Source organism: Anas acuta, chromosome 5 (genome assembly GCF_963932015.1).
Source record: "Anas acuta chromosome 5, bAnaAcu1.1, whole genome shotgun sequence".
In the NCBI taxonomy this organism is placed as follows: Eukaryota; Metazoa; Chordata; class Aves; order Anseriformes; family Anatidae; genus Anas; species Anas acuta.
This window is the reverse complement of record NC_088983.1, coordinates 6,340,473-6,367,820: the sequence shown is the minus strand read 5'-3', so window position 1 is coordinate 6,367,820 and position 27,348 is coordinate 6,340,473. Positions and strand designations below refer to the sequence as shown.

Sequence of the window (27,348 nt, the reverse complement as noted above, 5' to 3'; positions counted from 1 at the left end):
AATTAGAGATTTCATCACATTCCACTGTCAATTCTAACAGTGGGGCCAGCTAACCACTGGAACATTGTGAACTTTAAGGTCTCGTTTGTTCCCTCAGTTCCTATTTGTTTAGCTAAGGTTGCTGGTTCTTGCTCCATTTGCTGTTGTGCTGCTCAGACCTGGCATTTTCTGCATTGAGGAGGTACTTAATGTACATTGAGTCATATCTTAACCTTCTCATGAACCAGAGGCAGAACGCAGTACAAAGCCTATCCTACCACCTTTGGATGAACCTTCATTGCTTTTTAGTTGTCTTTACATTTTTCCCTTTTGAAATGCAGTCAGCAGAGCGCTTCAGTGCACGAGTCTTTCCAACGCTGCCTTCAGCAGTCCCTTCCTATTTGCTGCACTACTATTTATATATCCAAGACTTACACACATGCTGTGGTTGAGGGTCAAATTCATTTACGTGCTTAGCTAAAATTCCATATCCTTCTCACGGAGCCCATTATTTATTATTCTATTTATAATTTTGCATTTAGCCATATTAAAGCATTTCATTCAAAGGAGGCCAGCTTTTCAGAAATGCCCTGTAAAGCGCCAGCTTCCATGTCATCCACAGAAATTCAGCATCTGCTTCCAAACACTGAACCGTGTCCTTCCGTGTCCCTTCTGTACTTACCCACAGAAGTATTCCCATGCTGTGGTAACCAACCACTGCTTTAGTAATTACAAGGTAGCCAGGTATTTAATATATAATGTCATTTTTATAAAATTCTAAAAATCAATGTCAGGTAAAAATTAAATCAAGCACCCTATAAAGAAAATATGGAGAGAGTCATCATTCTCAACCAAAGCTGTAAGTTTATCAGTGCTAAATCAATTTTGCTAATCCATTTTCCTTAAGACACTTGTCACAATCTTCAAATAGCCCTAACCTTAAATGTTCAAGCTTTTTTTTTTTTTTTTTTTTTTTTTTGTCATTTTAATCTAAGACAGTGGTCAGTAGAAGAGGGTTGTTTGTTCATCTGGGACAGAACAAATAAAATTGGTCTTCTACTCACACCTTCTGAACACCAATAAAGCAATGATCAGTTACCTGGAGTACCTCCACTTATTCCAAATGTTAAGATTTAAACGTCATGATGCTAGAAATCTCCTCGTCCAAGTCTTTTATGTTTTTTGAATGAAGTTTATTTCAGGCTGCAGATTTGGAATATTTGCTACTACACAATACTATTGAAAGCCCATTTACAAATGCAATGGAAAGTATTTCCACTGTCCTCATTGTGCAGCATAAGCTACATGGAAGTTTAACTTAGCCCTCCAAACTAAGCTGGAAAGACCAAAAGTTTAAAAAAAAAAAAATCTAAGAATATATTCTAACAGCTAGATAAAGTAGAGGCATTCAGTTAGAATACTTTTTAAGCAGAACACTTAACACTTTCTGTCTAGTAAATGTCAGAAAAAAAAAAAGAAAAAGTAAGAAGATACGATTTGTAATACAGAAACGTTAAGAGAAAAATCTGCACAAGTTTGCAAGAGCTGACACTACTTTTGGAAAAGCAAGCTGCAAATGCTATTATATTGTAAACTCTTTGGAGAAAACAGACGCAATGAACACAGCACAGATATTCCTGACAAATCAAATTGATTAATTGATGGGAGACTGGTTTGATAGAGAGGTTTTTGCTTCGTTTACTTTCTGGTTTGTTAGGGGAGGTAGGGAATGTTGGTCGTTTTCAAGACACCATTTAGCATTATCAAGTCTAACATATAAAGTCTACAAAAAGTACAGGGATTTTTAAAAAAGCAGGGGACAAGTAAGGTGCAAAAAAAGATTAGTAATTCCCACTCCCAGCCCCAGCTTCCCACACAAAACTTGAATTTTATTATTATCTTTATTTTTAAACATTTCCATACACCAGCTGATGTGTACTTGTACCACGTCACAATAAAAAAACAGGAAAGCTGACAGATCTTTAGCTGTCACTACAGAAGTAACACATTTGAAAAAATACTTGTTGCTTCCTAGATTCCAACGGCAATGAAAACAGCATCCTTAACCATTTCCACATTGTTTGTCTCACACTCGGACTATTTCAGTGCTCAAAGTAAACATGAAGAGAGTGCAGTCTTGTCCTGAGCTACCAAAATTTCAGCTTCCAAAGATGTAACACAAATGATAGACAAAAGCATTCAAAGTACAGCACCACTTTGCTGGGAAATAGGTATAGCTTGTTTTTGAGCAAAGAAAAGGTTTCATACATTCTAAGTAGCAGAATGATGAAATACTTCAACTGTTCTCTTCCAATTATATAATTAGAAATTCATCTGTTTCACATAATATGCAACTCAGGTTTAAATAACCTCTAAGTTTCGTGTTAGGAAATCTTGGCTCTTTTGAAAGGCGTTCAAAAAAAAAAAAAAAAAAGAAAAGAAAGAAGCAGGTCTTACCATTTTGATGCCAGTGGAAAACGTGACTGGTTTGACAGGTTTGGGTTTTTCCAGTTGCATTTCTAGCTGAGTAGATCTGTCCTTATGCTGAGCTAAAAGCAGCGAAGCAGGAAGGCTGGAGCTCTCCTGTAAGCATACGAATAACAAAGCTGAATGCTAAAACAAACTAAACACAAATTAATGCTGCATCTACTTGAAAACCGTAAGTTGTGTCTGAAAGGCCATCACTAGCAGCGAAGTGTAATACTGAGTATCCTCTGTATGAAAAACAGTTTACAGAAAGCGATCATTTTCAGTAATAAGAAAAAGCTGCAGTAACCCCATAAATCAGAGTAACCTGCAAACAACCATTTTTATAGAATCCACATTAAAGACGATATAACAGGCTCCTTATTCCAACTAGCCAACGCAACTATATTTATTAAAATTATAAAAAGAAATTAAAAGTTAATCAGAGAAGGAATAATACAAAGTAGTATAACTTGGATCAGATGTTTATCTAAGACACATTCTTTCTACCAATGAACTCAGACCAGTTTGAAATTGTTTCCCATTAGATTTCACCTGAGGCCGTTTGGAAATGATCCTTGCTCTGCTTTGCACAATGGCACTATTGTAAGTGCAACCAACAGCATATTTATTTTCTCCTTCACCAACTTATTTTTAGGGAAGCCAGCCAATTTTTTAAAAATATATAAAAGTAATAAAATGAATAGTTAAGCAAATTAACTGCTAAAACTCCCGTGTTTAGGCTACAACAGAATGATTATTAACATACATCTACGTCCTACATTCTTGAGAGAGTCAGAAAATTATTGGCCAGGTAGTTTGCTAATAAACTAACGTGACTGTCCACATGCATGCTGAATTTCTCTAGATTTCCTAGCTCGAACAAAAGTAAAGTTGAGAGCAAAGAAGTTCAGCATGGTTATACCCGGAGATCTGTAGCGCAGAGTTTGTCATAAGGCACTCAAACCAAGCAAATATTGAACGATGAATCATATTTGCTACTCACCAAAACCAACCACACTGTAATATACTGCACAGGGATTTATTTATTAACTTAAAACAGTTAGGAGGAAGGAGTTAGGAGTTTTAATGCCATGAGATGCCTTGCTGTTCTCATAGTATCCTGGAAAAATCTCCCAGAGTCATCACAAAGCTTGGTTATGCTTTACACCTACTTTGCCCAACACTCTCACTCCTCTTTCCACGTTATTGTTGTGTTATTTGTTTTTTTTTTTCACTCATTTTGTCTCACGACTAGATTGCAAGCACTAAAAAGCAAGAAAATCTCATGGGATCTGCTCCAGAATGATGAACAGTGTAAGACACGGGATCCTACTGAAATTTCTGCAGTACCCATGTGAAAGTTGTTTAAAAATCTAAAATTACTGATCTGATTACTGCACAACAGAGAGAAAGTTTGTGTACACCACAAACACGTTAGTTGACAGTCTGTGTCTTCACAACACTGTACATGTCCATAAGCACCAGGCAGACCCTATGTGCTGCCTGCTGGCAGCAGAGTTTAAGGATGCTGGTTTCTTTGAAATTTCAGATTTAATACTCTGAAGAGTGGGAATTATTCTCTGGTTTATTTGACCCTCTCATATTCCTTAAACATTCACTGCATTTCCAGCACAATAACTAAAGGAAGCCGGTTTTTGTACGAACTTCTCAACAGTTTTGCATTAACACAATGGTCGGCAACCAGATTACACAACTGTGGGAAATCAACACCGTGCCAGCAAGCCACCACATTCACGATTGTTTGTCCTTTCTAATATGCACATAGTCCTTCTGTTAACTATTAACGCAGAAACAGAAATCAAAGATCCAATCCTGTAAGCATTTATCCATACCGGCAATTTTCGGTATGGGAAAACAAACCGTGTAACGGCACGAACAAAGCCACTTACACGCAAACATTTCTGAAAGATTTCTCTCAAGAACCCTGAGGTTCTGGCAAAAATGGGGACACTTGACATCTTGAAGGCACCCTGCCCTTTGTTTGTTCCCAAGCTAAGCTACAGCCCAGGGAAAAGCTGCTTCTTTGTCAAGTGCTGCAGTGCCATTTTGCTCCTACCTGGGAAGTAGAGGCTCTCAGAGGTTAGTCCCACAACACAGAAGACATCTCAGAGCAGTTCTGTAACCCTTTGTATACAGATGAGTTTATACAGTAAATAAAGGAAGTGCTTTAATGTTTTACTAAGCCCTTATTGCCCACCTTTAGAGAGTTACAAAATAAAATAAACCACACATCCCTTGCAATAAAACGTAAAATACATTTGAGACCGCGAGTCTAAATTACAACAAGGTGCCGGGCTTTTCAAGTGGGAGGTTATATTGTAAAAGGGGTCACTTGTAATGAAGGCAACATAAAATCTGCTTAACTGAGCAGCGGGAGGCAAAACGGACAAGAGGTAACAGGGTAGGACTGGGAGCCAAAGCACCTGATCGCTCTTCCAGTAGCCTGAAAGCCTTGCTCACCTTTCCAGCACGTCCCAGTGGCCTTCCCCTTCCTTCCCAGCCAAGCTCTTGGAGCCTGGGCCTCGAGACCAATCCTTTCTGCAAGTCCTACTGAGCTCCTTCTCTAGGCTGACCATTATCCATCCACAGCCTGCTGCATGACATCCTAAACACCAAACATTTCTGCGCCTTTTCCCCTCTCTTTTCTCTTAATGCCCAGCATGGGGGGGAAAAAACATTGAAAAAAATCACCAAAAAGCTGGTCACAATGGCTGCAGGTTCCAAACACCAGGTGATGCATGCGAAAGAGATGATTTCAAATCTAAGGGTGAAACGTCGGCCATCCCACCTTCTTCTGTACCCATAACCCTGCCAAGCCACTGCTTTTGCCCCTGGTATCATGGTACCACTGCAGCCAGAACTTAGTCCTTGTGGTTTTGGTACAGTACCAGCAGGCAGAGATGGGAGATTTTTAAACTGTAATTCCTTCCATTGCTCCTTCTCGCGCTTGCTTTTGCTGCGTTTCTCAAAGAGAGCACACATTTCAGCTTTACTTACAATCAGCTTCATTTTCAAATTTGTAGCACAGCATTAGAGGGATTTAAGAGACCATAGGAAATGTTTATTTGTTTAACAACTGCTGGTTTTCCAGAGACTTTGTAAGTCATTGTACAAACACTTCAGTGCTGGTTTTATAAACCTTTAGTATTACAAAACAAGTTTAGGCCCAAATCTAAGGTGACAGTGCTCCTTCATAAACAGAAACACAACTTAAAATTGCTCAGTTTCCTTCCTCAGCCTATAAAATCACCTTTCTGTAGATTTTTAGAATATTAAGACATGTTTTAATAGCAATACATATGCAATCACAGTTAAAACTACCTATTTTGGTCATGTTTTAAGGATTATTTATAACCATTCTTTCCCCAAGCCATCTGGTGAAGCAGGTTTCCAGTAACACCAACTGCTGTGTCAAAGAACAACACTGATCTCTAGTAAATTAAGAGTGTGTTTTAGAGCAGGATTAAAGTGAGTCAGAAACCAGTTCAAAATCCCTTTTCTGAGACATTAAATATGCGTTCATAGGGCAGCTTTTATGAATTGATCCATTACTTAAACTATTCCTAATTATGTGGGTTGTAAGCACCTTGAAAGTGAAAAGAGACTGCTGGATGCAAAGTTACAGGCTTGCAGGATTCTCAAGGAACCCTTCTACTTATCTCTGCTTCTGTCTACCAAGTATGTAACACCAGCTCCTTTCAACAAAACCAATGAAATGTTGCCAAGTCTCCTGGCTTTGAAAGTGACAGCTCTTCAGGAGAGCTCCAGAAACTCCTGAACTGCACATCAATGCTCTCTCTTCAAGTCAGTGCCTTCTGCTTTGGTTCAAAGAGGAACTCTGTTTTTTCTGGGAAAGTAAGAGAGCATCTACAAATTGAATGAGAACTGAGAATACAAGTTAGGAATTAATGTTATGAGGTAAACTGAAATAGGAGAAATTCTGAATTAACATCTGCCATGCAGCTTTAAACCACATATTGACAAAACTGCACACTGTGTAACTACATGCACACATAATTTGTTCTGATTTGCTTCAGTGTTATACACCAACTGCTATCGTGGGTGTTAGAACATGTGTGCATGTGTATGTCGATGCACACAAAAAAAACCCTGAGATGTGAGTCTTGTTTAAAGAACAAGTCTTCACTGGGCTTCTCTATAGCCACACATCATTGCATTTCAAATGCAGAATCAGTAGCAAATTAAGCCAAAACCAAGATTAAGACCATGTCCAGAAGTAGCTAAGTTCCATACCCAACCTATTATTTAGGTCCTCTGACTGAAAGAGTTGATTAATGTCCAATTAACTCATGAGAATACTGTCCCTTTTTTTTTTTTTTTTGAGCTCCCATGAGTCCAATCACTGCAGAGTTGATTGAGCTCATGGAGCAGCTCCTGATTACTGCTTTGCTTCAACACACCAGACTGTAGGCCACAGCAATTCAGGGCTGCTTAACAATCAAACAGTGCTAGAACCTCACATTATGCCTGAAGAAACTTCGGAGCTCCTCTCTACCCCCTCAACCTCCACGATCAGCCATTCACCACAGCAGATGCAACCGTCATCAGCTGAAGGCAACAGAAGTAGGCAGTTGCAAGGGCTAACACATGGCAGAACTCATTCATTATACATCAGGCTGGAGGAAGAGTAGTAAAAGTATCAGCTATGCTAGGGCAAAGCCATCCTGGATCACAGTCAAAGCCTGGGGCTTTCATATTGGCAAACTCGGTAGAAATCTAGACTGTTATACTAGCTCTTCTTCAGATATTCAGTGAAATATCAACTCTTAAGTAAACTGTAGGGTGGTTACACTCACTAAAGACACATCAGAAATACACCTCTGCATGTAAAACAGCAACAAGTAAAGAGCCTTCAGTGGAAGCTGAAGGAAAGAAAGAAACAAATAAATAAAACTGGTAGAACCATGAAATAAACCTTCTAAATATCCAAACAAGCCTTTCTGCACCTTACCCTGGAGTAATTTTGTATTGAAACAGCCAAGAATGTTTTTTCCCTATAATTTCCAACCACCATTGGACATTCTGGACAATGATTCCATTCAACCAAAGAACTAGTTGTGGTATCCCAGAAGCAGTCTTACACCAGTTCTTGGCTTACCAAAATCATTCAGGGTTCTTTTTAGCACTGAAATAAGTGATAGGTGACAAATAGTAGCACAAAATGGGCAAGACAGGGAAACAGAAAGGGGCAGATGTGTTAACTACACAGTTAACTGGAAGAAACGAATATAAATACACCTGCTATTTGCTCTGCTACAGAGCATTCAAAGCCTCCAGTTTTGTTACTCACCAGTTCATCCAAGAGTGCCTGTTTATTCTTCCTTTTTATCATCTGTTGTAGTTGTTCTTCCTTCTGTACAAGCAGTCGCCTTTGTTCATTTTCTTGTCGTTCTACCTCTAAAGCTTCCTCCAGCTCTTCCTGCTCCCGCGTCTGAAACGGAAACATTACAAATTCACTCACAGCAGCCTTCCTCCTTGAGCAGACAGAGCTCTACTTATCCACAGCTCTACTGCCCATCAAAGGACCTAGGGCAGCCCAAGTGATGGGAAAGTAGCCAAATTCTACCTTTTAAAGGTCATTATGGATGATGGTTACACTGGACAATAAAAGGAGTTAGAAAGTTTGATTTTTTTTCCTTGCTGCAATAGAAAAAGCACCTATCTAGATATCAATTCTTTAAATGTTAGAGAATGACAATGAATTTTCCTTATCTTAGCTCACTGCTCCCACATATCCTACTTCCCAAGAGCTGCAAGTAAGTGACAGAAAATATAATTCTGCTACACAGTCCCTGATCAGCCCTCCCAGAGCAGTTGCATCTTGTATGCAAAACACACGGTGTGGTTATCACTGGTGTAGAAGAAAATATCTTTGAATATTGAGAAGCTCATAAACTACAACATGTTTAAGCATGAACTGTGAACATGTCACATTCCCCCAAAATTAGGTATTTTTCCTACCACTTGGATAATACTTGTGTGCTAACAGAAATAGAAAAGAAACAATTTACTAGGACAAGGTGACTGAGGTTTCGTTTCAGGATTTACTTCTGAAGTCTTTTTTAACCTGTAAACTATCAGGTCAACTGTATTTGGAGCTCTGAGTAGAATAAAAAAGAGGAGGGCTCAAAGACTACAGAAGCACAGATGGGAAAAAAAAAAAAAAAAAGCATTAAAGCTGAACAACTTTGTACTGGAGAGAGAACCAAAAGAATGCTAGTTTGCAGGTAAGATGGGACAGGACAATAACATACAAAAACATTTTCCCAAATCATCCTCTCCAAAAACACTGAAACAAAGGGAAATCCAAAATAAGAAAGCAGAGTGTTAAAATTTCACAAAATGTAAATGGATGATTAATCTATAGACATAGCTTAAACAAAATAATATTGCAGCCAAGAGCTTAGTAAAATCTTTCTCTTGTTACTAGAAGACCCCAAGTTATGTCAGAAAGCACAGTGATGTGATATAAGCCAGAATATGCTGAAAAACATCCCTTTAACAGGCAGATCAAGCTGGTGGGTCCCAGGGAGGCCCAGTTATTCCTGGATGCAAGAGCTGACAGATCTCATCACTTGTCCCTGAGTCAAAGATGCCCGTACCCTGTGAGTAGCAGTGACACTGGTGAACAGGTCACCAACCAGTGACTAACTGAAACTGGACTGTCTTTGCATTTAACCAAAGGAAACAAAAATCTTCAAGCTGTTAACTGAGGTTATTTCTAAGAATTAAGGGATCTAGTTAGTTCAGTCATCAGAACAAAGAGCTCGGAGTTTATAAGACATTCAAGTCTCTTCCATGATTATGTATAAAAGAACTTTGCACTAAAACAAAAGAAAACATGTAGGAAAGTGCTAACATGTTTAGCATGAAAAAAAGAGTCCAGAAAAACTGTAGTCAGGAATAAGTAAACTGATATACAAACCTAAGCCAGATCAGACCACAGCAATAACAGAAGAATTATCAGAAGTCAGATCAAATTCTTTCTGAACAGAAGACCAAATAAACCAGTGAAAAACAAGTGAGCTCAATAGGCAGCAAGGGCTGCGTCAAGCCTAAAGGTAACCTAGACAGTTTCAAGATCTAAAGAAATGAAGGTAATCTTGGTGAAGCATGGAACAAAGTCAAAACAGCAAATGAGAAGAAATAAATAGAAAAAAATGCCACATTCAATAAAGCAAAATCAATAATATTTATACACATTCACACCACAGAGTCTGTACAAAGCTATTTCAAAATTGAACAAAGCAGCAAGTGAAATTAAAGATCTAGTACCAAAGCCAAAAGCAAAGTTATGCTGTGACGGGACAACAGCAGTCATTTAAGGGAAAAGACAGGTTTGGAAAAACTGTAGCCAAGCTGGTCTTCAAACTCAGAGTGCAAGGCTTCTTTAAAACATACACAATATCTAGTCATCATTTTGTTACGATAACATTTTGTATTTATATATAAATACAAAAAAAGACAAGAACCCTTTCTCCAAGAGTTCTGCAGCTTTTTACATTAACCTGTGTACTTAAACTTTTTCTCCACGTGGTCTGGCACCAAACCCAGAGATCTAACAGATGGGTTAGCATAGAAGTAGCAAGATCACGAAGGCTTGTATTGAAAGAACAACAAGCAGTCGTTCAAGTCCTGAGGTGGCTGGTTCAATAGCTTTGTATTTGGATTTGTAAGAATGAACGACACTCGTGACAACAGGAGTGATAGAGCAGAGATGAAAATAACTTACAGGCAATGGGTTTGGTGACATCAATTCACTAGTTAGAAACAAAAGAGGAGACAATGTGAGGCACTTCTTGATCACTACTGATTTTGAATCTCTTGTATGGCAGTGCTACACGGCAGAAACCAACCACCGTAGGATCACACGTGTCAACGTGTTTCTAGCAGAGATGGGAAAATGATCTTACTTCATAAGAGGCAGTTAAGATCTCAGCTATAGTGCTGCTTTCAACTCTGCTCCCTTCTGCCTGCCAAATTCAATCTGGAACAGACAAATTATTAACAAATAATAACAGCACCAAGAGCAACAGAGAATATCTGTTTCCCCTCAGGAGCAAACCACTATAGCGGACACAATTACTTGTCAGTGCGAGAATGAAGGGATAATGACTGACCATAAGAAGTTTAGGCTAGGAATTAGGACACCTTTTACTATTCAAGGAGTAAAGACAGTCCAGAACCTGACAAAAAGAGCTTCAGCTTTTGGGACAGGGGTAAATTTATGGGGAAGATCGTGCAGTTTCTGTAATACCCACTGTGGCAAGCCTATTATTATGTTTCAATTGTTCAAAAAGAAATTAATCCAGATTTACTGGAGATCTGGAGACATGCAGGCTTGCCCAGCTTCCACAAGTCAGCCTCTAGCACAACAAGACAGTACAGAAAACAAAGACCCAGGGGCCTTGGGTGGGCACAGAATACTGCTGTGCTGCTTGGTATGATCATGCTGTGAGTGCTGCTGCCTGCAAGTCAGGTAGATGAATGGAAGGTGGGCTGCAGGCAAAGCACCCTGTTATTACGGTGACCCTGGAGGTTGTGCCTACATCATAAAACAAGACGTAGCCGAAGATTTGGAAGGTCTCTTCAAGCTCTGAAGCGCAGGACATTGCACAGCGTCAGACACGGAATAACAGATCAGAGATGGACCCCTAGGGAAATTTCCTTGCCTTTAAAAGGAAGAGGTTCAAACAAACATTTTTCAGATTCCAATCTCCTCCTGTGAAATCCTAGGGCTAAAGAAATCACTGGGAGTTTTGCCACAGACTTCAGGGGAGTGAGGACTTCACCCCTACTGATTTGAAAGCAAGTCCTTAGTGCAACTGGAATACAAACACAAAACCTTGTTATGTCACACTCTGGGCAGACATTTTCCTTCAAGAACCGATAACAATGTGTATTTTTATACTGAAAAAATACTTAACAGATTAAACTTTTCTTACAGAAAGAAATGCTTGCAAGTTTATTTTTAAAGACCAAAATGATAACTGAGCCATATTGTAATGAATACATCTTCAAAGAACCATGTGTTTTGCATACAGATCATGTACACAGTACTCCTGATGTTATTGTTACCAGCTCTTGAACAAAAATTTGAATGTTTGTTTCAACATCTTTCATTTTAAATTTTGCATAAACCAGACCTGTGCTTTCCTTCAGTTTTACAGCTCTCTCTTGGGAGCTTCCTAAAGTCTGCGTCTGGATTCCCTTTTCCCTTTGGATGAGAAAGGAATGATTGTCCTGGTGTAGGAATGAACTTGGTCTCTCCTGGATATTATCCAATGACACTGCCAGCATGAGTGCAGTAGCAATGTATTACATGCAGACTTTACTGCCCAGCCCTCTTTCTAAGCCCTTTCCAAAACAAAGGATAATTGCATTTCAACTATCAATTTCATCTCTTTAAGCAGCACTAAGTATCAGTATCACAGAATATTAGCATATTATATATATTTTTGAACACAAAATGAAGCATGCATAGTGCCTTCAGCTTTGACTTGCTTTTAAGATACTTCAGAAGTGCTCCACATTGAACATCCTTTAATTCTTTAGCTAATGAACAAAAATTGTAAGGGAGAGAAGTTAAACTAACCAGTTTTATCTTGTTTTTCTGAATGACTTCTTTGTTATCCTTTTGGTACAGCTCCATTTTCTTTTTGGTGTTCTCCAAATCCACATTGTTAGTCAAGTTAAATACTGCATAAATATTAGAAAGACAGAAAACAACAGTATTAGGTCGGCATGCACTACTACAACAAAGAAACACAATTCATGTTCTCTATCACTTCCAGAAACAGACATGAACATCACAATATTAGAATTTACTTAAATATGCCTTGTAAAGAAAGATACAATCTGCTAAATCCCTGCAAACTTCAACAGAAGCCAGTGACGTTCCTTTAGATTTATACAACTCTAGCAGATGAAAAATTAAGCTTTGCATCCTATTTTGTGAAACTGGTAAGGATATACATGAATGATCATGATATTCTCAGTAAAACACTGACCTTTTTGAGACCTAAGAACACAGTTATTCCTGTAAAATGAAGTTAGATTAAAAGCCATACATTGTAAAACAAGGTTAGAAATTAAGCCATTCTACTTCATAAGATTATCTAGTGCACAAAGAACACAGAGACTGAATTTTCAGGTGTACAAAAAATTCCTGTAATTTGATGACTTAAAAGGCACCAACGTACAATTACCTTTATTATGAAGAATCTGTAAATGCATCCAGATTAATAGGTTAAATGGCATTCCTTTGATACCTCTTGGTAGTGACAGACTGTATCTCACATGATTACGAGCCAGCAGGGTCAGCCAGCAGGCTCCACAGTTTAGCAGAACATTCCCAATTATCTACATATGGCATGGCATATACCTCAAGAAATGGAACAGTTTCTATAACCAACAGCTTGAAAGATGTAGAAGGTTTGGATGACTCGTAATTCGATACAGTGCCTGAGCCTTTCACCTCCCGGTCACTGGTTCAATTGTGGGTCAAGTGAATTCCAACTGAAAGCCATTATCACTGCGAGGGCGCTTGGTGTTTGCCATCCAGAGAGGATGCCGGGCTCACACCCACATCCCTAAAGCTACTGCAGACCACGAACATACAGCATTCTCCCCCAAAACCTCAATGAGCTTTGGTTACGTGCCTACAGTAAGGTTACAGGAGCAGCAGAGAAATTTGCAGTGCCGTTGATAAATCCCTTGCAAGAGAACGATCGCACAGGGATTGAGAGAAGCCAAACCCTCAGCAACAGAAAGGGGTTCTCAATAGAAAGGGGTTCTAGTGAAAACATCAGCACAGGGCCTGGAAGACTTTTATTCAGTTCTCTATTTCTGGTTTCTCAAGTGACTAGGGCCAAATGAACCTTAGATACAGGAGTAACTTTGCAGCACTACAAGACCAATAGAGAGAAATAGAAGGAATATCCATGAAGTCTGTGTCATTACCCATGAGAACAGCCCACATCCCAGTTTGGTAAAGATTGACATCCCTTATTCTTTTCTCCTCTCCACAGGTAACACGGCAGAAATTAACTTTCAGGAGGGTTCTAAGCAAGAAACCTCAAAGAGCCTGGACAAAGCAGCTGAGAGGAACTAAACAAAGAGCAAGAAATCAAAGCAGAGATCAATTACTGAGGATGAAAAGGGAAGGCTGAAAATGCAAGAGCCGTGAGGTACAGCTCAGAGCAACGCAGCCACACAGCACCTCAGTACTGCCCAGCAGTGGTGGTCCTGCTCCCACGTCCATCCCAGGCACGGGTCTCGCCTCTGCTCCCACTGCAGGACTCTGGGTGCTCTGCGGTGTCAACAGAAACCTCTCAGTAACCTGAACTGGCTCAGCAGAGGGGATGGACGAGTGCCAGAGATGGTGCAAGGGAAGTAATAGAAGCGTACAGATGGGAAATAGGAACGCTCTCTTTCCAGGAGTACAGATGCAGTGTTATCTTATTTCTATCAAAAAGCATTCAGCCCTTCCCTGAACCCCAGCAAAATGGTTAGGCGGGATATAGCTGAGAAATTCCTAACCTTAAAACAAACAAACAAAAGGCTGTATTTATTATTTTTCCTCTTTTCCAAATAATGAGCAATATCGAAAGGACTGACGTTTTAATTCAGCCTGGCAAAACAGCTCAACTCCTCCAACCCCTACCCCACTGCCCTGACTTCAGAAGGGAGCCGAGAAGCAGGTTGGTTTTGTGCTGTAAGCATTTGACTGGAAATCAAAACCTGCAGTGCCTATCTCAGTGTCTTGATCTCAGGTGGAGCCCCTAGGCACCACTATAACCCCAAGACATCATGCTGAGAGCCCTGTGACTTTCAGAGTTGAGCTCCTTGGTTTTTGGAAGCAAGTTACCCATTTCAATTATTTTTTTTGTCCCTCTCCAGAAGGCATACAAATATTTTCCAATTTAATATTGCAACACACATACACTTTCTGGATATGGCAGAATTCCCTTAATAAAACACATTATTTCAGCCTAAATCTGTTGTATTTTAGCAGAGATTTGACCTCCAACTTTCCAGCCTACGGTCTCCAGCTGACAATCAGCTTCATATTTGAGTATGATGGCAGAGAGGAATTGTCATGTGAAAATGCTGGCACACAACCAGGGCTCTGCAATGACAGCAGCTGCATGGGAATGTCAGCACTTCCTACAACTTAAATCCACACACCAGCTCCCTAAACTCTTCAATGACGACACAAGAAAGAAATAGCATATGAGACATGCTGTGCTAAGCAGGATGTCCAGATGCCACCTTCAGGTGCAAGAGGAGGAACAAGATGAGATGCCAAATGCCTTTGGGCTGCTGAATATCATGGGTATTTCTCTAAAAATAATCCAGCATTAAAAAATAAGCTGATGATCTAAGTTTTTGCAACTACTGCTGCTTGAAACAGTCGTGGTTTTTTGTTTGTTCCTTTCTCAGTTATCATTAATTACTCAACAAGACACAACCTAGATTTGTAAAACATCAAGCATAAGCCTTAAAACTCACACTAGGGAAAGCAGGCAAGTTTTAGACATGGGCAGATGCCTGCCTTTATTTAGAACTACTTACAAAAGTGAGTATATCTCGCTACTTGATATAGCAAGTGTTTATTTCTTAAACAGTGTTTAAGAAATCTTCCAACATCCACCCGCGTAGGCAGTGCTTAAATGCTCTGCTCGCGGCAAGGTGAAAGGTTCCTTTCTCCTTCTGTTCCCCTGCTGTGGCTGGAAACCCCGGATAAAATCCTCCCAGCAACTGGATCTCCTTGCACCATGCTGGTCCTGCCCTGTCACTTGAGGAGATGGCAGGACAGCAGCAGGCAGAAAGATTCAAGTTTCCTACACCCTCGAAGCCCAGAGCAGATTTCTCCCATTGAACGTTGACCTGCAGCCATGGAAGAGGAGGAACATCATCTCGGTCCTAAACATCCTTAGCTGTTGTTCTTCAACAAACATTAAGTGGTTCACGTTTCAAGAGTTTACATACCAAAAAACTACATGTATGTTTTGTGGCAACAGTGTTAGGACCTGGATGTCTCTATCCCAAGATCAGTGTCAGCAGCTGTCCCTGAATAAACACAGAGAATATCTTCCCTCCTACAATAACCATCCCAGCAGCAAAACGAACCCTGTTCTTTGACGCTGCACCAGTTATCAGTGGCCACCCACCCAGCCAAAATACCTGCCAACGTGTTTTCTAATTTATTTTTCATGAGTTTCAAACGTCTCTCCATCAATATTTAGCGAATACAGATTCTTGCCATTCTATTCTCACAATTACAATTGTCAAGTCCATTTTGTAAGGGGGAGAAGCCATAAAAGATAACCAAAAAATTATTTTCTCTTCTCTTGTGTCCCCTCCACAATTTACCTGGCATTTGATTTGGTTTCATCTGGGTTTTGCTAGAAATTTATTTTTAATATCATTCTTAGAGATATACATATTTAAAAAAGGGAACATAAACTAGCAGAACCAGAAAGAGTTAAAAAAAAAAAAAACGAAAGAAAAAGAAAACTCACATGCTCTACCTATCCTGAAAAAACATTGGTATAGGTCTGAATATGACTGGCAAAGCAGATGGCTAGTTTGAAAAGGTTTCAAAGAGAAGACAGACTTATTTTTGTCCATGTTGAAATATAGCATAAGCTGATATAAGAGGCCTGAAACCCTTCAGGGAAAAGAAACAGAAGCTGTTTTGTATGCAACAATTATTTATCTACTTATCCATCTCACACTGGTTGGTTTATAAATTGACTTGCCTTGAGACATCTGTTGAAGTACAACAGGAAGACTATTGTGTTTTCCTGAAACATTTCATTCTGTTTAGGTAAAACTCCCTACTGCTGAAATTCAGCCTTTACAGGGAGTCTTTTTGCTGCTTTAAAAAAATAAACTTTTATTGTGCGCTCCCATTATAAACGGAAAAGCATTTTCCTAATTATTATAAAGGAAACAAGCACATTTGAGGCAAAAGTTTGGATAACGTGGGATAATAAGTTGTGCAGAGAGGCAGCAGTATGAGTGCACGTCACTCTGCTGCACAACTGCAAATTAAACCCACCCAAATCTCCTCTGAGATACTTCAAGTTTTCTGAGATTTCTCCTCCTAGCTCCTTAAGAGACAGCGATGTTACTGTGTTAAAATATTTCCTCTTCAAATATTAGGCACACTGCCTCTCTGCCAAGATAGATGATTAATCCAGTGACCTCGAAAGCCCGCTCCTATGTTGATCCTTTCTCCTCTCAGGCACAATCCACTTAAAGCCTCCACCTTTCACTTTGTCTACTTCTGGCTGAATCCAGCTGGTGGGAGACACAGACCGGGCATGAGGAACGGCCACTCCACGCATCAAACACTCCTATAAGGGAAATTAATGAATTATGGATGCCTACAATTGCAAACAGAGGAACAAAAAGAACAGTAAATCATAATGTATGTGCCAGTGTATGGATGACACTACTGTGACAGTCAAATTACTGTAAGCTTTATGAAATCTGTTATTTAGCTGGGATGGAGTCAAGATCATTTTTTATTTCTTCAGGAGAAAAAAATGAATGCGTGCTACTTAAGCAATAACCACAGTAAGTTAATCAGCTCTCTTCCAACCACTAACACTTCTCTAACCTCCTCCCCCTCGCCTTGTCCACAGAGCACCTAACTGAAAAAAAAAGAACAAAATTGCCTGTGATTACCTTGCAAAACACAGTGTTTGATCCACATTGTTGGTATGAATCAGCCCTGAATTTAACAGATACTCAGTATTTTTTATCAACAGCATTCCTCCCACCCTACCACAAACAACCCAGCCATTACCACCTTCATAAATAGCCAGCTGGAGACTGGGACTGGCAGAAGAGCGACTGCTTTGGGCAGAGCACTATGAAAGGAGACAACCACATCCCCAGTCCATACAGGGAGTCCAACGCTACTGCAGCACCTTCGGTTGGTGCTCTCCATGTCTGGCCCTACCTGTGTCCCCATACTTTTAAGAGGAGAAGTCTGGAGGGAGAGGAGATGGACTAGATCTTTAGAGGTCCCTTCCAACCAACATTTCTGGGATTACTACAAAAGTAATTGTCAGGAAAAAATAAAACCCAAAACTAAGCCAGGAAAAATCTCATTAGGCATTATTAGTTATTTCTGTTTATCCTCAGTTGTCTTTTATTGCGACAATTTTCCAGAAAAACACCCTGGCATGCTACTGACTGATTCAAATCCCTCATCCCCACCAGGTCAAAGACAAATCATTTTGGCTGGAACAGCGCAGCACTGAAATCGTTGTTCAGATGAGAGGGCTGAAACAGACCTTTGATAAAGCTGCCCTTTTTCCTACTGAGTTACTCCCATTGTTAGCAGCAGCAATACCATCCTTGTGCACACACACGGAGGAAAAAGACCACAAAGAATAAACAACATAACCCACAAGCGATCGCAGATAATAAAATCCTGCCTATCCGAGGATCGCTTGTAAGACAAATGGTCTGAGCAAGACGAGCCACCAAGCAGCTGGGATTGCACAGGCTCAGAGAAGCAAGGAGATACGGGAATCCAAAGGGCACAAACACGGTAGCCTCCTTCCAAGCTGAATGTACTGAATGTTTTAAAAAGCAATAATTACTATTAGGAATCGTGTTGCGGTAATGCCTAGAGGCCTCACTCAGGTATCAGGAGAACGGTGCCAAGCAGTGTGTGTACACAGGCGAGGAGGCGGGCCCCGCTCTGGAAAGCTTTCACACCAGGTTTTGAACAACTGGCTGAGGAGATACCCTGGGGAAGAAGAACACCTCGTGGAAAACACAAGCAAAGTTTGCATGATGTCCAGAGACTGCAACCTGTAGTACCACCTGAAGGTTTAACCTCATCCCTCTCAGGGACACAGACCTGCCTTACTCCAGTAGATGTTGCACGTACCTTTCCCAAAAAACAGGTTTTAACCTTTTCACTTTATTTTTCTTCCTAGTGTTAATGACAACAAACTGTTTACAATGTTCTCAAATTGTCCAACCGATTTTTCTTCTGGGGAAAGCCTGCTTTAAAATGTGGTTTCTATTTAAAGCCTTGTATAACACATTTTTGCCCAAAGCATTATTTAGTGGCTACATTCTAAACCACTTAAAAATGTGTTCTTTATAATAGAAATCTTAAGAGGTGACTACCCTAATGTTTGACCTTTTCCCCCTACCTCTTTTGCTGTACCACCCAACACTTTCCTTTAAACAGAAAAGTCTGTAGATGTAATACACCTGATTTGAAGGGGGGAAAGCGTGTTTCAAGCGAGCCCATACATAATCAAACGAGACGCTGCAGTCGCTGCAAACATTGGAGCTGATCTACCTGAAACATTTGGAAAAACTATGAGAACGGTGCCAGGGTCACGTGCAGTATACGAATACAGGATGTTTACATTTTGTCTCTGCCAAGCAATCACTTGATTCTGATCCCCCTCCGCCCCCACACCCCAACAACGAGATAAGAAAACTTACAAGCCAGGAGAAAACGGGGTAACGCTGCACTTTTTTTTTTTTTTTGTTTTTATCACTTCGACCTTCTCAAAGGAAAACTGGAAATTTGCAGCAGGGGGAAGGAAGGGGAAATCTGGTTCTCCGCTGCCCGGCTTCCTGAGCTGGCAGCTCCACCAGCCACCACCAGCCACTGCCAACCTGCTGCACGTTGGCCCCACGAGGCGAAGCTTTGCTCCGCATGACTACCCTCTTTCTTTCCCTTCTCACAGCCCAGTTTCCCATGTGCGCAAACGAGCAGGGAATTCACACACACAAAGAAAAGGAAATTACTAGCCTTACTAGCAAAATCTGAAATACCCACAGAGTGGAAGATGCCTCCAACGCGTTGGTCAGCTGTGCCGCACGCACCACGCACAGCAAAGATGCTGGAAGAAGTCTGGTACGTAGCAGTAGTGTGACAACTGTCAGGTGGAGAAGAGTTCAGGGAAACAGGAACAATCACCAAAGGTTGAAAGGAAAACACATGCAAGGACCTTTATCACCAGAGAAAGGAGAACAGGGCTTAAATTCTTATCAGAGGTGTTGTTCTTGAATTTAGCCAGCCCTCCGGTTCCTGGATCTACCTAAGCAGTAGATCATAAAGTTAGGAGATCATAAATAACTCCTTAGACTGTGAAAATTTAAAGCCTTCTGACTGCACCTCTTCCTTCCTTTCATCACCCTGGCCGATGCATGAAGAAATGAGGAGGTACTTGGCCTTCCTAGTCCTTTTAGTATTTTAGATGTCACTTTCCAGCAACTAATTTCAATTCCTGATGACTCCATTTATTGAGCTTCTATGTTCTACATTTGCAGGACCAGCACAATGACAGATAAATTCACTCTTCTTCACAAGGTTATGAAGACCAGCTGTGAGCTCTGCTGCTTCGAAACCAAGTTGCCATCAGAGGCTCTGGAACCATTTGAAATTTAACAGCCTAATCCCAAGAGCAGGAGAATCGTAACATTCTGCACGAACTGATGAGGTTCAGGCAATTTCAGGCAAAACTTCAACTCCCTCGTTGCAGATACCAAAAGCCCATGTAAGAGCAGTAAGTGGGAAACCTGTATTTAATGCTACATAAATAAAAAGCAGTTTTCCTTTCCATGAGCACACAGCCCCTTCCAGGATCGTCTGGCTAAGCTGCAACCATTCTTTCTGCTCCCTCCCTCCTTCCCTTACACCATCCAAAAAAGTATACAAACAGAACTACACCCACTCTCCTCCAGATATTTGGACCCGTATGAGTGTGCCTGGTGTTTCCCAGCCACACGATTTAGCTCTCCAGCCTCAACCTTCCGATGCCAACAAAAACATGACACATTACTCACAGCAGTAAACGTACTGGATACACTGCTACAAAATAGCACAGAGCAAAAATGAGCAAGGGCTTCTTTGAGAAGCTGAAAGGGAGTGGCATCTCCATGTTTTCCTTCAAATCGCATTCACTGCCTCTTTTGCACTTTCTGAGCCACCCCTTCTTCCTCCAGGACTAAAAAAAAAGAAAAGCCTCAGAAGCTTATATAAATCAAGAAAAAAAAAAGCTTTAGGAGTCACCCACTTGAACACATCCATGTTTTCCTAAGCAAGATCCATCACTCCACGATAAATCACAAGTCACCCTAACGAAGAAGAAGAAAGTAAACTCTGTTGACAACATAGTCCCTTTCCAAAGGGCAAAGTTCTACCTCAACTAATCCGAAGAGAAAGAAATCAATGTCTCTTCCTAAACCTCCTTCTTCTACACAGCAACAGAAAATGCTACCAGACTGGTATGTAAGGTCATCAGCTTCAAAGCAGCTCCAACTACTGTAACATGCAGAAGCAAAAATGACAAAAGACACCATATGGCTTCTGTCATGGTAGATAAAGCTAATGGAAGCATATAATGAAAATTTGAATTTCTCTTCTGTTTAATCTTTCACAGTGTAGCACTGACAATGGCCTGCAAGCCTTTCTTTTCCAGCTATAAAGCACTACTTCCTCTCTGAATCATGTTCGTCCTCTGGCAGATAAAACGTTTTACTTAACGATGTCCTACAGTTCAGCAAATAGGATTGAAACGTACAGAAAAAAAAAATAATTAGATAAACATCTGACAGTATGATAAATCCTTTTACGGAAACTCAACTTAGACATGCTCATAGGCAGTCGAGTCAGAAGATAAAAGCCTCTCATGAGCACAGCACTTCAAAAAATGCAAGCATAAATACTTACCAATTTCTTCTATTTCTTCCAGGAAATCATTATATTCACTTAGACTGGGAAAGTCATCCTCTCTTTTATTGTATCTTTGAGAAAAGAGAAACAAGCATTTATATAACACACACAGATGAAATTTCAATTCAACAAGGCTCTTGCTGCAAGCATATTAAGTATTGACCTAGTTTTATCAACAATGTGCTTTGTGACTCCCACAGCTGACCAGCGCACGGTCTTTAACAGCAGGCAGAAGTGCTTGTTATAAAGGAAAGGAGCTGGTCGGGTATAAATCAGTGCTATCTGTGCCTGCTGTTTGCAGATCCTTTTTCTGGTGTTGCAGGTAAACAGGAGAACTGAGACTATCAGGACGTGGTAATTCCCAGCCAGCCCTTCATCACGGAAAAACCTGTTAAAGGCAGAGACAACAGTAACGCCCACGAGAAAAGCTTTTTCTGCAAGTATCAGAAAAGGGAGTTTGGCTCCTTGCCAACCACAGAAAGCTTATGTCAGCAGCAAACTGAAATGCTACGTGATTATCTTACTCCCTATCAATAGATCATTCCAGAACTCATTTATCCAGCTCCTGATAGCTGGAAGAAGTAAAGAAATGAAGGGACAACAAGTCTGGCGAGAACATGGACAGGCTCTGAAAGTCAAGACACACAAGTTTTCTTCCCAAGAAAACATAAAGCTGAGATTCTGCCTGCTCTGCAAACCAAGATACATGACACCCAGGAGTATAAAAATCCAATTCTGAGAAGTCAAACAAAGTTCCAATTTGGAGGATTTTTTTGCCTACTAAAAATTAATCTGGAAATCCAAATGGGTCAAATATTTTACATTTTCTGTTTTAAATATACTTCCTGTTTAGTCAATTGAGTTGACTTCATTCCAGCTTGACTTTTGTTAACTTCAGTAGACCTTATAATCAAACCTGAAAATTATTACTTTCTGCATCAGCTTCTTGGTATCCAAGCAATTTCCCTGCACCTCAGCAATATCATAAGATTCATTTAGCATCATGCTAAATCTCAGACAAAGGCTCCCAAGGTTACAGTTTACCTGTAAGTTTAGTTTTGTACAATCAACTCTCCAAGTTTGCTACATTCCATTAGGTTTTCTTTTAACAATGCACCAACTGGCCTGCTTAGTTTCCTCATAAAACGTTGTTTCATGGCCACAAGGAGCAAGATGTAATTTTAGATGTAATTTATCTCAATTGTGAGAGCTCTTAAATCTGCCTGACACAAGGCTTGTAAGCAAGCATTTCCACTAACAATTGCTGTGTGAAGTAGGAAACAATGTGAACATGGCTTCTCTTTTGTCCATTTTCAGTCGGAAGGGCGCTAGCCTTCAATTCTCAGAACCGGTCCCCAGGCAAGAAAACAATCACGGTCCTGCTTCTCGCCCTACTCCCACGTTCACCCCCTCCAAGGGAAAGCAGCTGTAGCCCTCCACACGTAACCATCTCCACTTTGGAGGCAGGTCTTTGTGAAAAGTACACCACACAGAAACACTCAACGTTTTCTACTCCAAAGCAGGAACTCCTCTAGGCTAAGCTGAGATTTCATTCCTCAGTTGTTGCATAGTCAGAGACTCTGAAATCCCTCCATACTAAATGGAGTCAAGCTATGTGGTGGTGGTGGTTTTTTTGGGGGAGAAGTGGGGAGTTTTTTAAATAACTACTGGAGGAATAAGTCAATTCTTGGAAACGATGATCCCTGAAATATCAATGTTCCATTCTTTGAACTGGCGACACTCACATTTTCAGCACCTTCTTCCGGATTTCCACCTCCTTGTCAACAGCCGGATCCTCAAAGAGCTGTACCCTGAAGTTGCTTTTCCGCAGGGGGGTGTCGCACTCGTGGCAGTTCCCAGCCCCTCTGACAAACAGCAGCTCCACGCAGCTCTCGCATCTGAGGGAGAAAGGAAGAGTAAGAAGGCAGACACGTGTTAAACAGGAGCTGACACAGAGGATTGTCCCCCCTTTTTTGTTGCTTCCAAACGCATCGCATCGCCCTTTTCTTTCCCTTTTTACCCCCGGTAACACCGGGCTCTGCAGCCCTTCCCGCAGGCACCCAACAACTGCAACAGCAGGGGCTCTCCCACGGGGCAGGAAGGAAACAACCAACCTGAGCAGCACCACAGCTTTATTCACCCTGCCCAAACAGCTGGCCTCTTTGCTCAGGCTGAAAGTTAAGCCATGGACAATGACGTTCTTTGCGTCAGGGGGAAGTTTGTTCACGGACACCGCCAAATTCATCGCACACGGACCAGACGGCGATATCCTTATTTGCACCACCTGGCTGCACAGAAAGCCCCAGTGATGTTCTCAGTGCCATCCTCAGTGCAAGCAGGGGTACCAGCTCTTGCTTCTCAAGATCTTCAGATCTTCCAAGCACCCACTGCTACCACCACGTTACAACTTACAGCAAACCTGAGCTAAATTCTAGCTCAACACAAATAAGAGAATTTTAAAAAGTAATCTCAATACTATTTTTACCCATGCCCAGCTCTCCTACACCTTCTGTGAAGACTTTTAAAATGGCACATAAATGTACTTCTTACCCATTCTGCACAGAAATAAGGCAATACCGCCTTCTGGCTTTATTTCTTCTGTCTTAATAAAGATTGCAGACTTTAAGACAACGCTCGTAACAAGTCAGCTGGCGTTAAATAAAGGGAGAACGCACAAGAAAGCTAGTTATTTTAAATAAAAAGAGAGCATTTGGGTACTAATAAGCACAAATTTCCAGCAGAGGACAACACCTGCTGCAGTCATTTCCTGCTGCTACGGGGGCAAGAGGGGGTCTATTTATAACTTTGGTACATCCAAGCCAAGTCAGCCCTACATTAAGGGCTAGGCTGCATTGCACCTTCACAAACTCAGCACAAAACTAAACAAGTTAAGAGAAACAATACTGACAGGGCTGCAAGGGATCTCAAACAAAACCCTCGCCCCGCCAACCTCCTCCCAACTCCACTGGTTCCAGTGGGCGCAGAGCAGAGCTGGCCGGAGCCAGCGAGTTCTGCCCAGCTTCTGTTTTCAAGATTAGAAAGCGCAAGGCAAATTCAATTGTATCTTACAATTAGAAAAAAAAAAAAAAAAAGAAAAAAGTGCTTTTTTTTTTTTTTTTGTCAACAGAAGCAGAACTGCAGTTTCGTAATGCATCTCGCAGCTGACCGAAGAGCGAACCTGGGATTTACTTAGACATTTTCCAGCCCCAGAATTCCTCCAGTGAGAGGAACAAACACATTGAAATACGATTTATCTGCGAAGGGAGAGATCAAACCTTTTGGCACGCTACATCTGAAAGCCAGAAGACGTTGGGACATCAACCTGGGAGCTGCCCTTCTCTAGGAAAACTTTTCAATTCGCTATTGTGGCGGAAGCAAAAACCTCGTGAGAGGGAGAAAAGAAGGGAAAGGAAGGGAAAAGAAGAGAAAGGAAGGGAAAGGAAGGGAAAGGCTCTCATCTGCTTCCCCCAACCAGTCTGTGCACGCAGCAGCCCTGTACCTAAGGACAGTTTTGCCGTCTCCTTCGTTTTGGCAGCCAGCGCTGTTTGTACCTCTCTCAACACAGCAACCGAAGTACTAGGGGGGAAAAAAAATGCTCATCTCCTCCTTCCTATTTTTAAGTTATAGAGAAGGGAGTGCAAGGCTCCAGAACTTGGCAGGTGGATCCAAGCGCAGGTGTTTGTATTGTTTTTTAGCGTGGTGTTGCCTCAGGAGCCACAGAGCCGGGGCTCCGTGTGCGAGACACCAGCGCAGACAGAAGCACCTGAAACTGCTTCGTTTTTTTCTCCCTTTTCCCTCAATCAAAGACATTTCAAGTTTACACAGGACTTGACTAAAGACAACACCCCTCCTTGCAAAAGCACTCCCAAAAGCACTGCAGTGCTGCGGTGCCTTCCCAGACAGGGCCTGGTGTTTTTAAGGCTAGAGAATAGCCTGCCATGCACAGAATATAAAACTAAAGTATCTCTAAATATCACTAAAATATCTCATTACCTTTTAGGTTTAGCTTTTTATTCTGGTAATAGGTAACCTGGGTGAAGATAACAAAAAAATTCCCCAGGAGTTACTCACACGCAGACAGCAGAAGAAGCCTATTAGCAATGTCACCAACAACAGCACTCGCATCATCTCCAGGAATAAAGTCTCCTGGTCTTCCACAGCAGGACGATAAACAGCAGTACACTCACTTCCATTTCCGTGGACGTTGGCTTGATCTGTCTTTTTCTTCTTTTTCACCCACATGAAATATTTAATGAATGGCTCTGCCTAAGCGGTCTACAACGACGCCACATTTTTGAGGAAAACAAGTAATAAAGCCTCTAGATGGTCAGCAACACCAACGCTCAAATAGCCCTACAGGCTATATATGCACTTCAATGGTCAAGGACTTCAGGATCCTACTAAAAATGCTTCTGATGCGTTACAGAAGAGAAGCAGAAGTTCTAAAGTTCATTAAAAAAATAAGATATTTAACAACTAAATTACACTTACAGGAACCACATGTGTGTTTTGGACAAAGTGCTTCCAAAGGGTAAAAGATTTGTGCCCAAATTTGCATTCCCTCACCCCCCAAACACGCAGACTTCACGTAGGAAGGACGGGAGACAAGGAATGCTCTCGGAGGAAGAGGAAGCCTCTTGGACATCTGAACGGATGAAAACATCACACAACATTAGCGTAGCCTGATGGCCCCACTCACTTTTCTAGCTTGGCTGGCAACAGAGCAAACAAAACAAAGGAAGGTTTTCACAGGCAGGAGCACCAGATAACCTTTTTTCTTAAATTTTAGATTCTGCTGAGCATAGCACAAAATTGCAGGACTTAGATATGCAGCCATTCATCATTCCAGAAAAAAATCTTTATGGCTTCTGCCGTTGACTAGGATTATTACAGAATGAGTTACTACCCTTCTTTACAAAGGTTATTTTTAGTAGATACAATTATTAAACAGAGTCAAGCATTTAGAATCCCTAAGACCCTCTTTTCCAGATTTTATAACCAAGATGTTTCTGTTACTTAAAGTAACAGGCAAAATAAATGATACTCTCCACTGTGGAAAAGTTTAGATTAAAAACATAATACAGACTTTCAACATATAGCCGAGACTCGAACTACAAACAAAAGCAAGGGAAGGAACCAGCAAGAGAGATCTGTTTGCACTTGTTCCTCAGTTCTGATGTCAGAGGGAAATTTACTTACAGAATCGGAACAATCCTTGATTTATAGATAGGGAACGTGAAAAACAAACAGAAAAAACGCACACAAGAAAGTCTACTGTAGAAAGACAACTTGGTTTTTAAATCAGAGATGCTTCTAAGAACTTTTGCAGGCTTTTTGCTTAGCTTGGGCTAGACAACTGCTCTTGCACAAAGATTCTTCAGCTGGGATATGAATGGCCCAACGTGGAGCAAGCAGCTGTCAGACCTGTTTATTTCACAACCCTCAGTACATTTAGCAAGTACTCAGAACCCACGGTGGTTTCTGCTGCACAGCCAAGAGTTCATCTGCTATTTGCAATTGGCCATCACTGGTTTATTTTCCAAAACCAGGCTGAGGGATTAACTGGTACATCCTAGAAGGCAGGTTCTTCCTCGAGCATGCAGCAGTGATGAACTCTCCCTGATCCAAGAAGCTATGGGATCTGAGTGAAAGCAATTGTTTTGTTCCACATTACAGGACAGGGAGCACAAACAGGGGAAAAAGAAGAGTGACTGCAATGATGCCAAACACTTCTGAGAGTCTCAGAACAAAGGACATTATGAGACCAGTAGCTCTCAGATGAGGAGGGAGCTGTCTCTTTTCACAGCTCAACGTCAGGAATTTAGAAATCCTCATTTAAGTACTTGCTGAAGAAGCTGCCCAGTCTTTTGGGTCATCTCTGCCCTTCCCCACCTGCAAAACTCAAGAGGGTGGCTGGAAAAGATGCTCATTGCTCCTTCCTTCCTCTGCTGTTCAGATTCTGTGCAGTCTTAAGAATGAGGATTTTGCTGTTCTCACCTTGTAAGGAGACAACTTCCAAATGCTCTCAAAACCTTATTTGGCCGAAAAATCCATGATGGCTCTGTCCTCAACCAGCACACGAGCAGCTCTCGCAAGCAGTTTACGTGCCATCTAGAGATTACAGCTCG

At 41.1% G+C, this 27,348-nt stretch overlaps 1 protein-coding gene across 3 annotated transcripts in view; it reads right to left on the bottom strand.

Annotated features, from left to right (window-relative positions):
* MNAT1 (MNAT1 component of CDK activating kinase) overlaps positions 1–27,348 on the bottom strand; it is a 120,434-nt gene that overhangs the window by 63,121 nt on the left and 29,965 nt on the right. For all 3 annotated transcript variants that reach the window (XM_068682476.1, XM_068682475.1, XM_068682477.1), the window contains exons 2-6: positions 22,966–23,118; positions 21,218–21,291; positions 12,086–12,189; positions 7,781–7,921; positions 2,437–2,562 (exon numbers count right to left, since the gene is read on the bottom strand). In XM_068682476.1, coding sequence (XP_068538577.1) covers positions 2,437–2,562; positions 7,781–7,921; positions 12,086–12,189; positions 21,218–21,291; positions 22,966–23,118 — 598 coding nt within the window. The remainder of the gene's footprint in view (positions 1–2,436; positions 2,563–7,780; positions 7,922–12,085; positions 12,190–21,217; positions 21,292–22,965; positions 23,119–27,348) is intronic.